Source organism: Diaphorina citri, unplaced genomic scaffold, assembly GCF_000475195.1.
Source record: "Diaphorina citri unplaced genomic scaffold, Diaci psyllid genome assembly version 1.1 scaffold125, whole genome shotgun sequence".
Lineage (NCBI taxonomy): Eukaryota > Metazoa > Arthropoda > Insecta > Hemiptera > Psyllidae > Diaphorina > Diaphorina citri.
In genome coordinates this window covers 315,466-331,145 of record NW_007377562.1, presented here as the reverse complement: position 1 = coordinate 331,145, position 15,680 = coordinate 315,466, and the positions used below count along the sequence as shown (strand labels likewise).

Sequence of the window (15,680 nt, the reverse complement as noted above, 5' to 3'; positions counted from 1 at the left end):
TTTTTTTTTTTTTTTTTTTTTTTTTTACTCCTTATCACAAGCAAATATCAAACCCCATAGTCTGGGGTTCCTTATAATATATATGTAATTATAGGTACAATAGGTATACATACTACCTAACAAAAATATCTGCCTATTAAAAGTGGAGCCTATTTCTCTTAGTCTACTAATACACACTGATAGACCTATTTTTGTCCTTTTTACAAGGACTAGCCATTCATACAATTTTATGTTATCAGGTCATCACATACCTAAGCAGATATCCAGTGGCAATAGCACCTTGAGTGCACCAGCTCCCTTGGATCTCTAAAATTAAGCAACATTGTCTTTTTCCAAGAGGTTTGACAGAGGGAACTATAACTGTTAAGGTCTTATCATCCCAAAATCAAAGATATAAGGAAGACAGGATAGGAAAAAGCCAGCTGTTCCAAGAATGAACATTATCCCATCAGGATAAAATTTGCCCTGGGCGGGAATCACCTAATTTAGTACCTACTCTGTTTGGTCACCATCTAGGCCAAAAGCAATCATTTGCTGATGGCTTTTTCTGGCCTTACACAAGCCAGCTGGATCAGTTTCATGATTATCCAAGTAGCTTGCTGCTGAATTGATTGTAATCCATACAGAACTGAAGAATGTATGGGATGTGGGACTCATAAGGTTGGAACCTTTCATTAAACACGGCACCATTCAATAGTAAGTCTTCTAGCTTAGACATGTGGTATGGTTCATATAGGAGTATTTTAAGGAAGATCCTCTCGTCAGCATGGTACCCATACATGGGGAATTTCTTACATTATTTTAATGTAGGCCGTGTGTCATGCCATTAGGACTAGTACACTCGAAGGTAGGTGGGTTAGGTAGGTCACAAAAAGTATTGGGATACCTATAGAATATACCTAGTTATAGATTGATAATAATGTTTCTACCAATGCCTACTTCCCAAGTACCTATACGTAACATTATCTCACAACTATTAAGTGGATATTATTACAACTTATTATCGCACTTTTAAAAGTTAGTTAGCTTAGTTGGTAGTGCGTCTGCCTTGTAAGCGCTAGGCCGCGGGTTCGATTCCCGCCCGGGGCGGATTTTATCCTGATGGGATAATGTTCGTTCTCGGAACGGCTGGCTTTCTCCTATCCTGTCTTCCTTCTCCCTTCGATTTCGGGACGATAAGACCATATAGCAGTCACAGTTCCCTCTGTCAAACCTCTTAAAAAAAAAAAAGTCCGGATAATACGCGTTACATGATTAGAAATGTGGCAACACTGTAATACATATCGGGTTTCCCGGCCATTTTGAAAATTTCATTCAAAACTTTTCCTTTATTTACCTAGCTTTTGTTCTCAAAAAGTCCAAAACCAAAATCGATGTCAGTGTCAGTGGTTACTTACTTTCCTTGATTCCTTGCCTGTCATTTGTTGAGTAATGCTACTCAGGTACGTTGAAAGACTCGAAAGCATCAGTCTTTAAGTCACTGAAGATAAGCAGTGATATACATGGTTGGTATCTGGATGGGTAATGATCTTAGCACAAATCATTTGCTGGCTATTCCTGAAGCCAGGGAGGGTGAAGTTCATATGAGTAGCCAGGTGTTCTGTTAGCAATTGGAAGACCCCTGTTCTGATTATTAAGGAGGACGGTAGCACTCCATCCTGCCAAGCCAAGAAAGTTTCACCATGCCAGTAGACCCTCACTTTGTTAGTTTGTTTGGTCAACTAGAGATATCTACAGTTGTTAACCTCAAAGCTATGATTGAAAATGCTCTACTACCTAGGTACCACTTGGGTTTTTACTTTAAAGTGTTTGTCAACTTCTGATCATAATGGAGAGTGTTTGGGCTTGGTGTTTAATTGGGCTCAAAGTTCACCAAACACTATCATAAATTGTATGTATCTAGAATTTCATGACATGACTTGGACTCGAACCACCAACCTCCAGATCCAAAGTCCAACGCGTTAACAACTGCACCACTGAGGTTGGTATATCTTGTCAGTACCTCAGAGTTCAGAGTTTCAGACATCAATCAGACTTCAGACCTCACAGTTACATACTATTAATTGCACGTCGCATGGACTATAAAGATGACTACCAAACTATCAGAGTGTCAGATTCAACCAAACGAACAAGAGTGCCAACTACCAGACAGAAACTCAGAAACTTCGATTTTTCCACCGAGTTACATACATACAGTTTTTCGAACCCTACAATCAATCTTATAATTTTAAAACTGAAATGATGATACCATGATGATGATTTTGATTTTATTTTTTAGCCATTTGCATCGTAACATTACAACTCGGTTCCTCACATGTGAGCCGAACCTGTCTGTGCCTTCTTCTCACTATCAGGACGAAGCTGATGTCTTCTACTCAAATCCACAATACTGGCTGGACGCCCACTATAAGCATAACCAATCTTTACCTACTGGTTCGTCCTCTCATGATTTCTTCGCAGTATTGCCAACTACTGTAGTGTGTTTTGACGTTCTGGTGCCAAGTATAGAGTGGTGGTTACGAAACAATGGGTTTGCACTGGAGGCAGAGTTGTTTCATACGCTCCTGCGGGTTGAATCGAGAATTGGCAATAATGTTATGGTATACTCTAGAAGCGAATAGGCTACCTAGTCTTAGCCTAGATTCTAATCATCAATCTCTGTCTGCTGATAGCTGATTGGTTGTAAACTTTCAGTTAACCTTCTTTCTTCCGTTTTCTTTCCCTTTTCAATTTATCCACTGTAAAGTATCTGTATTTGTGACTCAAATAGCGCGAGCTCAAATGGGTACCAAGTTTGCCAAAATTTAAAGAATTTTCACTCTAATTTCGAAAAAAAGAAGAAGAAGAAGAAGAAGAAGAAGAAGAAGAAAAAAAAAAAACTGGCATGCTACTCGTAAGTGTTTATTTAGGTAAAGGTTTCATCACATCCAGAGCAAAACTTAGAAGACGTAGGAGTTGGGCACATAAAACAAAGTACGTGCAATGCCCTACCTTTTACGTACACATATTAAATTTCACTTCAGCCTAAAGCTTGATGGGTTCTTGGAAAACACGCATATTTCCTAATGAAAATGGAAGGAATACTTCCAGAGAAATTGCTCAAAATGTGGCGGCACAGCATTTGATGTCCACAAAAATTGAGAAGAGGCTCTCTTCGTTTTACCAAAATGATAAAATAATATTACCTACTCATAAGATTTTTAGCATAAACCAAAGTTCCCGTTTTTTCCGTTTCAAATCAGGAAAAGTCTAAAAATAACGTGAAATTTCCATAGATTTTTTCAACGTTTCTCTTTTCTTCCCCATGTGCAGGACTTGAAGCCCCAAAATCCTCAGCCCTCCACAGTAAACAAGTTTGAATGACAGCTCCATGATGAGCCTATTGAATATTTAAAAGTAACTTATAAAAAGCTCTTTAATACTCGTCTTCTTTTGATGCTGAAATTGAAAAGTACAAAGCTGTTGTCGTGACGTCACAAAGTATTGACACTTGACTTATACGATAGGTACCCTATAGTATAACTCAATACTCAAATCTCAAGAGCAGCCACTTAGTCGTTTACTATTTCATCCCCTCCCGTACTCTTAACTCTACTGGGTGATTGAGTGCATTTAGTTTTCTTGAAAAGCATTTTAACAGCATATTATGCTGAAAAGCATATAAGAGCATAATATCTTGAAAAACATTTAACAGCATAATAATCCATAATATCTTGAAATTTTGAAAAGCATTTAATATCGTTAGGTAATATCGAAAAGCAAAAGAGGATGTGACGGACTTTTTTTTTAACAATATAGGTCGTTCATAACTCGACGATTTTGCATTTAGTTTGTATTCCGTCATCTAAATAATAAGGATGGTTGAGGTCAAATGCTTGTGCTATTTTTTCTGCCATCGAGGTGTGTCTAAACTCAGCCGAGCGGTTGTCGATCGACGAGATGAATCTGTTATCGAGGCAGTGTGGACGGTTCAGTCGACATCGATCGACGACTTTTTGACTATGTGTGGACACACCTTTCGAGTCCTTTATTTAGTATAGGTGGTAAAAATATCTAAGAATGTGCAAAAGATTTCTATGCCTATGCCTTGGTCCTAGTGTGTCTAAACTCAGCCGAGCGGTTGTCGATCGACGAGATGAATCTGTTATCGAGGCAGTGTGGACGGTTCAGTCGACATCGATCGACCACTTTTTGACTATGTGTGGACACACCTTTCGAGTCCTTTATTTAGTATAGATGGTAAAAATATCTAAGAATGTGCAAAAGATTTCTATGCCTATGCCTTGGTCCTAATTCACTTCACGTACTCTACATCTCCGTTTTCCAACGTTTTTACTTACTTGCTCTTTTGGTCTTCTGCTTGGTTGTGTTCCGATCGCCCTTATTTTTCACCGTCTTATCCTTATCCGCCAACCGCTCTCCTTTTTTCGTCTTATCATCAAACTTGGTTAGCAAATCCTCAACCTTTGTGGTGGATAATTCATCTCCCGGTTGCAGCTTTTTATAGCTGACATTGCCCAAGTATTCGAACAGCCCAGGGTCTGCCTTGTCGTGGTGTGGAGCCTTATCGATCTCTTTCGATGTGGCATTGGTTTCATATTTGGCGACTGTTTTCTCATCTTTAATATGACTTCTGTTGGTAACCGCTGTTTTGCTGTCGCTTGAATTCCTGCAGTTTCCTGAAAGGGAATGACATGATCAAGTTTAATATTTTTTAACTGGTTCTTGATGTTCGACTACCTAGATATTTATTAACTTATTATTATCGCTCTAATATGTTTCAATATTTTGATTAAATGTTGACATTTCACATGTCCGAATCATGTTAACTTTTTGAGTACGTATTGTTTAAAAACGTGTGAATACCACCGTCCTGTATCCTGAATTTCATCTAATTTTGCCTAATCCGGAATTTTCATACTGTAGACAAACTTACCTAAACGATTTAATTTCTTCCGTGTGATATGTTTCTTGGCATCATTGTTCACCGAATAAATAGTGGGTGGTGTTTGACCTTTACTGCTTCTCTCCGTGGTTTTGTGTCTATTCGAGCTAATGTTGCATTTTCTTTCCCGTTTTCCTTTCTTTTTTCTTTCTTTCAAATTTTCTTCCTCCAACGGTTCTGTTACTTCAGTGTTATCGTGATTCACAAAGGCAGTCGTTTCTTTCCATTGTTTACACGTGTCTACACCTAGCGCGTCAGGGTCATGGTTTTCATATCCTCTTTTATGATCTGTCTTTTCTGGAGATTTAGTTTCGCTGAACTTGTTAAATAATACCCCACGTAACTCTTGGTTTAGGTCGTACAGATCTTCTTGTTGCTTTTTGAGTCCTTCGTCTTGTAGATGTTGAACTCTTTCTAGCTTTTCATTTCTAGTTTCACCGGAAGCTATCATGCGATCTGCTTCCTCACGTACATGATCACTGTTCTCGTGTCTGATAATGCGAGAATAGTTTACAATGAGAACTTCAGACTCGGAGACATAACTGTGCGAATTTTCCCAGTTCGGAGAGACGTGTATAATTTTCACATTAGAAGCTTTCGGATCGATGAACTCGGTTTGGGTTTCCTTTTTGGATTGTTTGGAGATGTTGGTGGCCATTTCATTCCACTCGTTGAAACTGAAATACAAAAGTTCATGTGTTAGAGATCCTGAGAAAAGCTAAACTTCAAAACTTCATTTCTGTGATTCTCTGAATGATACTGGTAATTCCAGTTGATATTTTTCTAAAAGATCAATAGAATGTTAGAAAATCATTGTATTATTGTTAATTCTTACCACTGTCTAAGCAAATCATTTTCCTTATTTATTGGCTCATTTTCATTTTCAGTTGTTTCATTTTCGAGTTCTTTTTGTGAATGTCTCATGAAGTTGATGAGGTTTTGTGTTTTGGTTAGAATTTTGTCCATCCAACTTTTGTGAATTGGTTCATTTAGAATTGATTGAATTTCTTCAAGCTGCGATTTGAATACGAAGAATTTCTGGAAAGAAAGTAAAAAAAAGATCAATATTAGACGATATATTTTGTTGATGGGATGTAGTACAAGAGAGTTTCAAGTTATACGTCAAAGTTTGTGTTTGGGTTTTCCTAGATCTTGGCATTGACTAGTCATTATTCATGGCTTTCAAAAGATAAAAATAAATGAACTAGATACGTGACTGCCTCCTCCTAGCTCCTAGTCTACCTACAAGAGAGATTCAGCACTTCGGTGCTCTCTTTGTGTAAAAGGATAAAATCACCTTGCCATTTTCTAGAAAAATCAATTTAGTTCACTAGGAAATGCGAGATTAATTTTAGAACTTTGCTACCGTCCCACTGTCAGCTTAACTCCATAGGTACACCAAAGCCCACTCCGAGGTTTAGGTGTAGGGGCAATGAGGTTTAGGTGTATAGGGGCAATGAGGTTTAGGTGTATAGGGGCAAACAGCCCTAAAAGATGGGTTAAGCTTCTACGAATCTAATTCACTTGTAGTTTGTAAATTATCCTTATCAGGAGTAGTTACAAGAGAGATTCAGCACTTCGGTGCTCTCTTTGTGTAAAAGGATAAAATCACCTTGCCATTTTCTAGAAAAATCAATTTAGTTCACCAGGAAATGCGAGATTAATTTTAAAACTTTGCTACCGTCCCACTGTCAGCTTAACTCCATAGGTACACCAAAGCCCACTCTGAGGTTTAGGTGTAGGGGCAAACAGCCCTAAAAGATGGGTTAAGCTTCTACGAATCTAATTCACTTGTAGTTTGTAAATCAGGAAATGCGAGATTAATTTTAAAACTTTGCTACCGTCCCACTGTCAGCTTAACTCCATAGGTACACCAAAGCCCACTCTGAGGTTTCGGTGTAGGGGCAAACAGCCCTAAAAGATGGGTTAAGCTTCTACGAATCTAATTCACTTGTAGTTTGTAAACGATGGAAAATCCTTCGGGTTTTCGGAGAAATTTGGTATCGGAAGTCGACCTGAAATAAAATTCAATCTATCAGAGGACCTCTTTATCTTCAGTATAGATCCGAAAATTTTTCAATCTAGCATCGTACTCCAAGAGACGATAAATAAGTTTGGTATCGGAAGTCGACCTGAAATAAAATTCAATCTATCAGAGGACCTCTTTATCTTCAGTATAGACCCGAAAATTTTTCAATCTACCATCGTACTCCAAGAGACGATAAATAACAGTTTTCACTGGTCAAGAAACAGAACTGCTGGAAAAATTGATCATCCGAAACCTACACTTCATAGCATGACTGTGGTAAGGAAAAATCGTGTACTCACTGTCCGCAATGATTCGGTTCATGTGATCTTGGATGAGACTTGTGTCGAAACTGTATTGCCTGGACATGAACAGACTTTTACTCGTAAAGTTCCCTTTTTGAAAGATTTCATAGGAAATCAAAATAAGAAGTTCAACTACCACAGCCCTGATAACATAATAACAAGTCACACGAACAACTTTGGAATTTCGTCACATCTTCAATATGACAAAATCACGGTCACCATTGGTTTCTCCAGTTACCATCACCCATGGGTGACTGCTCGTAATTCTGCTGCATCCGAAACCCGTGGATCTTCCTGGAGTGATATACTTCTCCCCACAATTTTTGACTTGAAACTTAACAAATTCAGATATGGGAATCGTGGTTTCAAATATGGTATGGCTTCTGCACACAAGATACCAAAAACTGGAGTGAAGTCTGAAAAAGGCAAAGGATCTTCTTCAAGACAGAATTTTTGGATGTATGGTCTCATTTTATTGGTAGCTTTCACAGTAAGGGGCGGGGCTTACTATTTATCTCGTGCTAAATGAAATAAGTCTCGAGAAATATCATTGACAAAATTAATGTTTGTTCTTTTCAATAAAGCTTTCTTTACTTATACCACCTATCTGTCTTATCATTTCTGTGTTTCCGGAGCTAAAGAGGGATTATATCAACTGGTTTAGAATTTTCGATCGTAGCTAGTAACTAGCTACTTTTATGACTCTGAATTATGAATGGTTGTAAACTTTCAGTTAACCTTCTTTCTTCCGTTTTCTTTCCGTTTTCAATTTACCCACTGTAAAGTATCTGTATTTGTGACTCACATAACGCGAGCTCAAATGGGTACCAAGTTTGCCGAAATTTAAAGAATTTTCACTCTAAGAATTTTCGAGTGAATTCGGTCGTGAATACGTCCCATCACATTATATTACAGAGATATCCCAGATGACTGTTATTAGCATGAACACGTCGTGTTCTCTGGTAGTCTTCATCCTGAACTAGACCATCATCTTCCTCTTGTTCTTCCGACAGCTTTGTATTCCTAGTCTTGAGGAAGGCGGCTTTGGACTCGATGGATTCAAGCTGTTTCCGTATGGAGGCACATCGTGACTTCAAGTCTTCAACGTCAGCCGCATTTAAATATTCTGTAGAAATAATAAGGATGGTTGAGGTCAAATGCTTGTGCTATTTTTTCAGCCATCGAGGTGTGTCTAAACTCAGCCGAGCGGTTGTCGATCGGATTTCTTGGTAGTAGTCCAAAGAAGAATCAAAAATAACTCCTGCCGCTAGCGGCAAAATTCATCGCAAGAAAAAAATCTCTTGGTTGCTGCACGGCAGCCGCAAAATAAAAACCGTGCGGTTTTGGTGTGTCTAGGCCTTAATGGAGAGTGTTTGGGCTTAGTGTTTAATTGGGCTCAAAGTTTACCAAACACTATCATAAATTGTATGTATGTACATAATAAACAGTACCATAAACAAATTAGGTATCATTTAAATTTCAGGAGGTGCTGACTTGGATTCAGTTCATGGATATCACACTCCACCTTTGACAGAATGAGATTAAAACTGTGAGTACCTACCTACATCTTCCGTTACCTTTCCTGTCTACTTTGTTCCTAGCATACAGGATATAAAGTTCACTAGAACTTTTTGTAGAAATTTTAATTGTGTTAGGGGTAAATTCTTGTCACGTGTATTGTTCTCTGCTAAATTAGGTATGTTAAATTTCATGATTTTCCTTGAACTCAAACCATCAACCTCCAGATTCAAAGTCCATCATGCTAACCATTACACCACTGAGTTAGTTGTTATTATTAATTTACTTTTTCCCCCCTGGGGTTTGTGTTTTTTTTTATTTTTTTTCTTTTTTTTTTTTTTTTTTTTTTTTTTTTAGCTTCAGAAGTAGCTATTTTCCAGTATGGTTTGTGCTGGCTGTGAGATTGTTTCATTTGTCTTTAGTGAGATCCTGGTTTGTCCCTGATGAATATTGGCAAAGTCTAGAAGTTGCTCACAATCTTGTTTTTGGGTAAGTTCACCTTTGAGTAATGCCTAAAACAAAATTTTGAATTTTGGGATCAGAGATAATGGTCTGTAAAGGATGGAATGTTACCTACAGTTATAATTATGATAAGATATAAATGAAAATATATAGCTAGTGATGTCCCGTACATGATTGGTGTTCTCTGTTTCAGATATGGATACATTACTTGGGAATGGATAGAAGGCATTAGAAGTTATATTTATGTAGCATTTGTTTCTCTGCAATATGCTCTACTCAAGCTTCTAAACTTAGATTGTGTCCAACTTGTGGTGAGTTTTATCAATTGGTTCTGAGAATCAAACCCAGGGACACTTTTTGGGAATGGATAGAAGGCATTAGAAGTTATATTTATGTAGCATTTGTTTCTCTGCAATATGCTCTACTCAAGCTTCTAAACTTAGATTATGTCCAACTTGTGGTGAGTTTTATCAATTGGTTCTGAGAATCAAACCCAGGGACACTTTTCTTTTATCCACACAATTTATTTAATTTACTTTTTCATTCCCTTAAGTAGTGGCTGAACCATACATTTCTGGAAATTTGTCCTAGAGTATTTTCCCCCCTTAAATTTGGTGTCTTTCATTTCAGATTTTCATCCCTCGCCTGATCCAAACCCTGATGTCCGTACTGGCAGATGTCTACCTGATCTGCTGGGTAGCTCTAATGTCTTCACGTCAAGTAGCAATCTTAGCTTCCATATTCACTCTGACCAGTGCATGTTGGTCATATTGTGCTACACGGACACTTATTAACACGGTCGAGGCAAACTTGACATGCTTTGCTCTGTATTTCTATCCTTGGCCTCATGTGAAGAGAAGACATGGTGAGAACAATATCTGGGTTTCATCGAGGCAAACTTGACATGCTTTGCTCTGTATTTCTATCCTTGGCCTCATGTGAAGAGAAGACATGGTGAGAACAATATCTGGGTTTCGTTCAGTCTGCAAATCTGTACTCATCCTGCATTTTTCATTATTTCAGTGCAGAGTGTATGGAGGAATGGGGCAACCACTGGCCATAGTCTTTCAAATTCTCCATAGTACTGTACTGTTGAAAGTAAAGCTTGGAAAAAATATTTCACCTAGCAGTCATGGCCAATAAAGCTGAAATTGAACAATATTTAGATTTTAGGGTGGGGAACTACGTCCTGACAAATACGGATCCTAACCCAGTTCTTCATTCAAACTCACCATGCATCATCACCCATGGCATGACCTGCAGATCTTCCCGGAATCTTGCTCCCCAAAAGATTATTATGCCTACCATGTCCAGTAAGGACTTCTACCCTGAAGGACCTTTTTTATCTCCCGAGTATGGTACAATACAAACTATGCCAACTTCTCCAAACAAAATATATGGTGAGTAATATTTTCTTCAAAATAAACAAATCCCAAGGCCATTCGAGGGTTCAAGGTCATTTCATTTGCCGGATTTTGCTAGCTTCCCAAAAGTGGCTCTATACGGTTGGTTTTCTTGCACTGAAATGTAAAGTTATTAAAATAGGTAATGTCCTGAAAAATCATTTATTCCTCATTCGAATCCCCTAATGTTACGTTTTTCCTTTATTACATTTTAGGTTCAGAAGTTTTTTTCCCTAAAATAGGTATATTTCAATGACTCTTTCCAAAAGTCCGGACCTATACGTAACATTATCTCACAACTATTAAGTGGATATTATTACAACTTATTATCGCACTTTTAAAAGTTAGTTAGCTTAGTTGGTAGTGCGTCTGCCTTGTAAGCGCTAGGCCGCGGGTTCGATTCCCGCCCGGGGCGGATTTTATCCTGATGGGATAATGTTCGTTCTCGGAACGGCTGGCTTTCTCCTATCCTGTCTTCCTTCTCCCTTCGATTTCGGGACGATAAGACCATATAGCAGTCACAGTTCCCTCTGTCAAACCTCTTAAAAAAAAAAAAGTCCGGATAATACGCGTTACATGATTAGAAATGTGGCAACACTGTAATACATATCGGGTTTCCCGGCCATTTTGAAAATTTCATTCAAAACTTTTCCTTTATTTACCTAGCTTTTGTTCTCAAAAAGTCCAAAACCAAAATCGATGTCAGTGTCAGTGGTTACTTACTTTCCTTGATTCCTTGCCTGTCATTTGTTGAGTAATGCTACTCAGGTACGTTGAAAGACTCGAAAGCATCAGTCTTACATGATTAGAAATGTGGCAACACTGTAATACATATCGGGTTTCCCGGCCATTTTGAAAATTTCATTCAAAACTTTTCCTTTATTTTATATTTTTAATTTTTTTTTTTTTATGATATTGTGCAGTTACATGTGACCGCTATACAAAAACCTTTTACGTTTTTTACCTAGCTTTTGTTTTGTTCTGTTCTCAAAAAGTCCAAAACCAAAATCGATGTCAGTGTCAGTGGTTACTTACTTTCCTTGATTCCTTGCCTGTCATTTCTTGAGTAATGCTACTCAGGTACGTTGAAAGACTCGAAAGCATCAGTCTACAGCGATCCATAGTAGAAGTAAAAACAGGAAGAAACAAGATTCTTACATGAAAGACACAGCGTTTGACAAGATGGACGTGGACGATAAGATCTTGTCAGTACCTCAGAGTTTCAGACATCAATCAGACTTCAGACCTCACAGTTACATACCTACTATTAATTGCACATCGCATGGACTATAAAGATGACTACCAAACTATCAGAGTGTCAGATTCAACCAAACGAACAAGAGTGCCAACTAACAGAGAGAAACTCCGATTTTTCCACCGAGTTTCATACTCAGTGATATACATGGTTGGTATCTGGATGGGTAATGATCTTAGCACAAATCATTTGCTGGCTATTCCTGAAGCCAGGGAGGGTGAAGTCCATATGAGTAGCCAGGTGTTTTGTTAGCAATTGGAAGACCCCTGTTCTGATTATTAAGGAGTATAAGGAGGATGGTAGCACTCCACCCTGCCAAGTCAAGAAAGTTTGACCATACCAGTAGACCTTCACTTTGTTTGGTCAACTAGAGATATCTACAGTTGTTAACCTCAAAGCTATGATTGAAAATGCTCTACTACCTACTACTTGGGTTTTTACTTTAAAGTGTTTGTCAACCTCTGATTATAATTTTAAAACTGAAATGATGATACCATGATGATGATTTTGATTTTATTTTTTAGCCATTTGCATCGTAACATTACAACTCGGTTTCTTACATGTGAGCCGAACCTGTCTGTGCCTTCTTCTAACTACCAGGACGAAGCTGATGTCTTCTACTCAAATCCACAATACTGGCTTGACGCCCACTATAAGCAAAACCAATCTTTGCCTACTGGTTCGTCCTCTCATAACTTCACAGTATTGCCGAGTACTGTAGTGAGTTTCGACGTTCTGGTGCCAAGTATAGAGTGGTGGTTACGAAACAATGGTTTTGTACTGGAGGCGGAGTTGTTTCATACGCTCCTGCGGGTTGAATCCAGAATTGGAAACAATGTTATGGTATACTCTAGAAGCGAATTGGCTACCTAGTCTTAGCCTAGATTCTAATCAACTAATCCAGGGTTTATAGGCGACCTGGGATCTGAAAATCGGCCAAAAAGTCATGGAAAATATTTTTTTCTGGAAAATTCATGGACAATTTTTTGGAAAAGTCACGGAATTTCATTCCGGGAAAAGCATATAAACCCTGTAATCACCAATTCCTGATATGCAAAACTATCTGTTTTTGGCGCACTCTCATAAAAGGAAAAAAAAAAATCCCTGAAAAGGATTTGAAATGTAAAAGATCTCGTATTTTGATTGGTCGAACCCAGTTTTTTTTCCGATTGGTAGTTAGGTGTTAAAGCCTAGTATCAGCCAAAGAATGGTTTTGGGTCGTGAAACTAAATGTTCTTTTACATAATGCTATGTAGTACCCTTGTCTTTTGTATCTGTCCAAAAATAAAAATTGATCTCATTTTTAATAATTAAAATTTATTTCCTGCTCTTTCCTTTCTGCTCATTTTCTTTGGATTGCATTTCCAGACTAGAATATCCCGATCATAGTCATATTACTCATACCTAAGAAAAAAAAATCTCATTTGAAAGGTAGGTATTATAACGAAACAAATGCAAAGAAAGAACTCTAGAAGCGAATTGGCTACCTAGTCTTAGCCTAGATTCTAATCAACTAATCCAGGGTTTATAGGCGACCTGGGATCTGAAAATCGACCAAAAAGTCATGGAAAAGTATTTTTTTTTTTTCTGGAAAATTCATGGACAATTTTTTGGAAAAGTCACGGAATTTCATTCCAGGAGAAGCATATAAACCCTGTAATCACCAATTCCTGATATGCAAAACTATCTGTTTCTGGCGCACTTTCATGAAAGAAAAAAAATCCCTTAAAAGGATTTGAAATGTAATAAAAGATCTCGTATTTTGATTGGTCGAACCCAGTTTTTTTTCCGATTGGTAGTTAGGTGTTAAAGCCTGGTACCAGCTAAAGAATGGTTTTGGGTCGTGAAACTAAATGTTCTTTTACAATTTACATAACGCTATGTAGTACACTTGTCTTTTGTATTTGTCCAAAAATAAAAATTGATCTCATTTTTAATAATTAAAATTTATTTTCTGCTCATTTTTTCCAGACTAGAATATCCCATAGTCATATTACTCATACCTAAAAAAAAAAAAAAAAAAAAACTCATTTGAAAGGTAGGTATTATAACGAAACAAATGCAAAGAAAGGATTAAAGGGATATTTTACCTTATACTGGAAAATACTGGATATATGGAAAGGAATTTTGAAAGAAAAGAAAACTTCCCCCTGTATTACCACCGTACGAAATGTTTGCAACTTCCCCCACCAGATTTCGCCGTGCGATTAGTTTTCCCACAAATCAATTTTTCCCCCGCACGAAAAAAATAGAGGTCAAAGCGAGAGAGTTTTTCTTTTCCCGTAGGTTTAGTTTGTGCCTTTCATGTAGTTTTTTTTCCTCAACGTTGTTTTTTCAGTAAAATTGCAAATCGGGTTGCAGTATGTTCAGATAGGAAAAAAAAGTTCATGAATAATTTTTGCGTACAATATCTAATTAGTTGTATTATTAATTTTGAAAAGTGAAAATAAAAAAATACGAAATCCAAAATTCTAAAAAAATGAATGACGAAAAAGTTCTAGAACCCATCGGAAAGCTATTGTAAATAAACCTTTTTATTTCAATTGGTTTCTATTTATGTTCCAACAAAAACATAAAAGTGTTGTAATATTGTTATAAATAATACGTTAAAAAATATTGTTCTATTTTTTTATAATACATTTTTGTCAAAATCTTGTTGTTCCTTTGTTATATCTTTTTTATCAAAATGTGTTAAAAGATTTTATGTTGTCTGTTGTTTTCATTTAATATAAAAAAAGTGAATCTTCACTTTGGATCTGTGCTAGTTGAGACTTCAATTCAAATGGTGTTAACCCATTCTATGGTAAGCTAACATTTGCTCCTAGCTTTGTTGTAGGCTCTGCAGATTAAAGGCATGGCCAGAATATTGTTATTGATACGTAAAGGGTTAAGTAGTGGGTACTATATGGTCCGGGCATTAACCTCATTTGAAGGCTGTCCTTCAATAAAGGTTTATTTCTTCTTTCTTTCTTTCCTTTTTTGATGAAATTGACTATTAATTTATATTTTATACAGTTCTTACTTCCATTCTTTCTTTATAAATACCAATATCAAAATTTCTTCTGTTTTTTTTTTTTTTTTTTTTTTTTTAGTGATTGCTTGGTTTCAATGTGGACCCTTAATAACACAGAATATAGTCATAGGTACTGTTTATAGACGTCTAATAAACTGCCAGATTGTCATGGGGGAATTGGAGTAATAATAGACTTCTCTACCTTTAAATGGACTTGTCAAGGGATAATCTATTTTTGAGAATTATTGGATGTTTTGTGCTCTGTAGGTACATTAGGGATTTGTCATAAAAGATTACTAAATACTATTTACGTTAACTTACTGTTGTATTCTTTCTAGAACTGCTTGTAAAAAGGCACTCTTTAGTCCTATGCGAACAGTTGATATAATATAAAAGTACCAATTTGAATTTAGTTTCCAAAATTTTCGTCTCATTGTAACAATATGAAGAAACAGACTGAAAACTAGTCTTATTTATGTCCATATTACTCGTCAATGTCATATACCATATTTATTTACTTATCCTAATATTCCGAATAAATCTAATAAGGAAAGTATTTCTCTTTTGTGACTGCCGACCTTGGTAGGGTTGATAAGGAAGAGGTCATAGGAAACCCATGTAACTGGCACGACAGACAGAATGGCAAAACCCTTCTTTGCCCCCTGTCTACCCTCTTTTGTCCCATCTTTTCCCTTTGTCCCTTGTCTAACCTCCTTTGTCCCGTCTTTTCTCTCCTAGGTTTTCTCTTTTCCA

At 37.1% G+C, this 15,680-nt stretch overlaps 2 protein-coding genes across 2 annotated transcripts in view; both read left to right on the top strand.

Moving 5' to 3' along the window:
- Positions 1-1,329: 1,329 nt before the first annotated feature.
- On the top strand, positions 1,330-13,234 carry LOC103524915 (GPI mannosyltransferase 3). Its single transcript, XM_026820185.1, has 7 exons — positions 1,330-1,442; positions 8,760-8,825; positions 9,152-9,283; positions 9,450-9,567; positions 9,887-10,138; positions 10,548-10,656; positions 12,399-13,234. Exons 2-7 carry the CDS (start codon positions 8,812-8,814, stop codon positions 12,785-12,787), a joined length of 1,014 nt encoding a protein of 337 aa, XP_026675986.1. The 5' UTR covers positions 1,330-1,442; positions 8,760-8,811; the 3' UTR covers positions 12,788-13,234.
- A 1,350-nt stretch (positions 13,235-14,584) lies between these two features.
- LOC103524914 overlaps positions 14,585-15,680 on the top strand; it is a 116,749-nt gene continuing 115,653 nt past the window's right edge. Inside the window, exon 1 of the mRNA XM_026820184.1 lies at positions 14,585-14,717. The gene's annotated coding sequence lies outside the window, so the exon portion shown is untranslated. The remainder of the gene's footprint in view (positions 14,718-15,680) is intronic.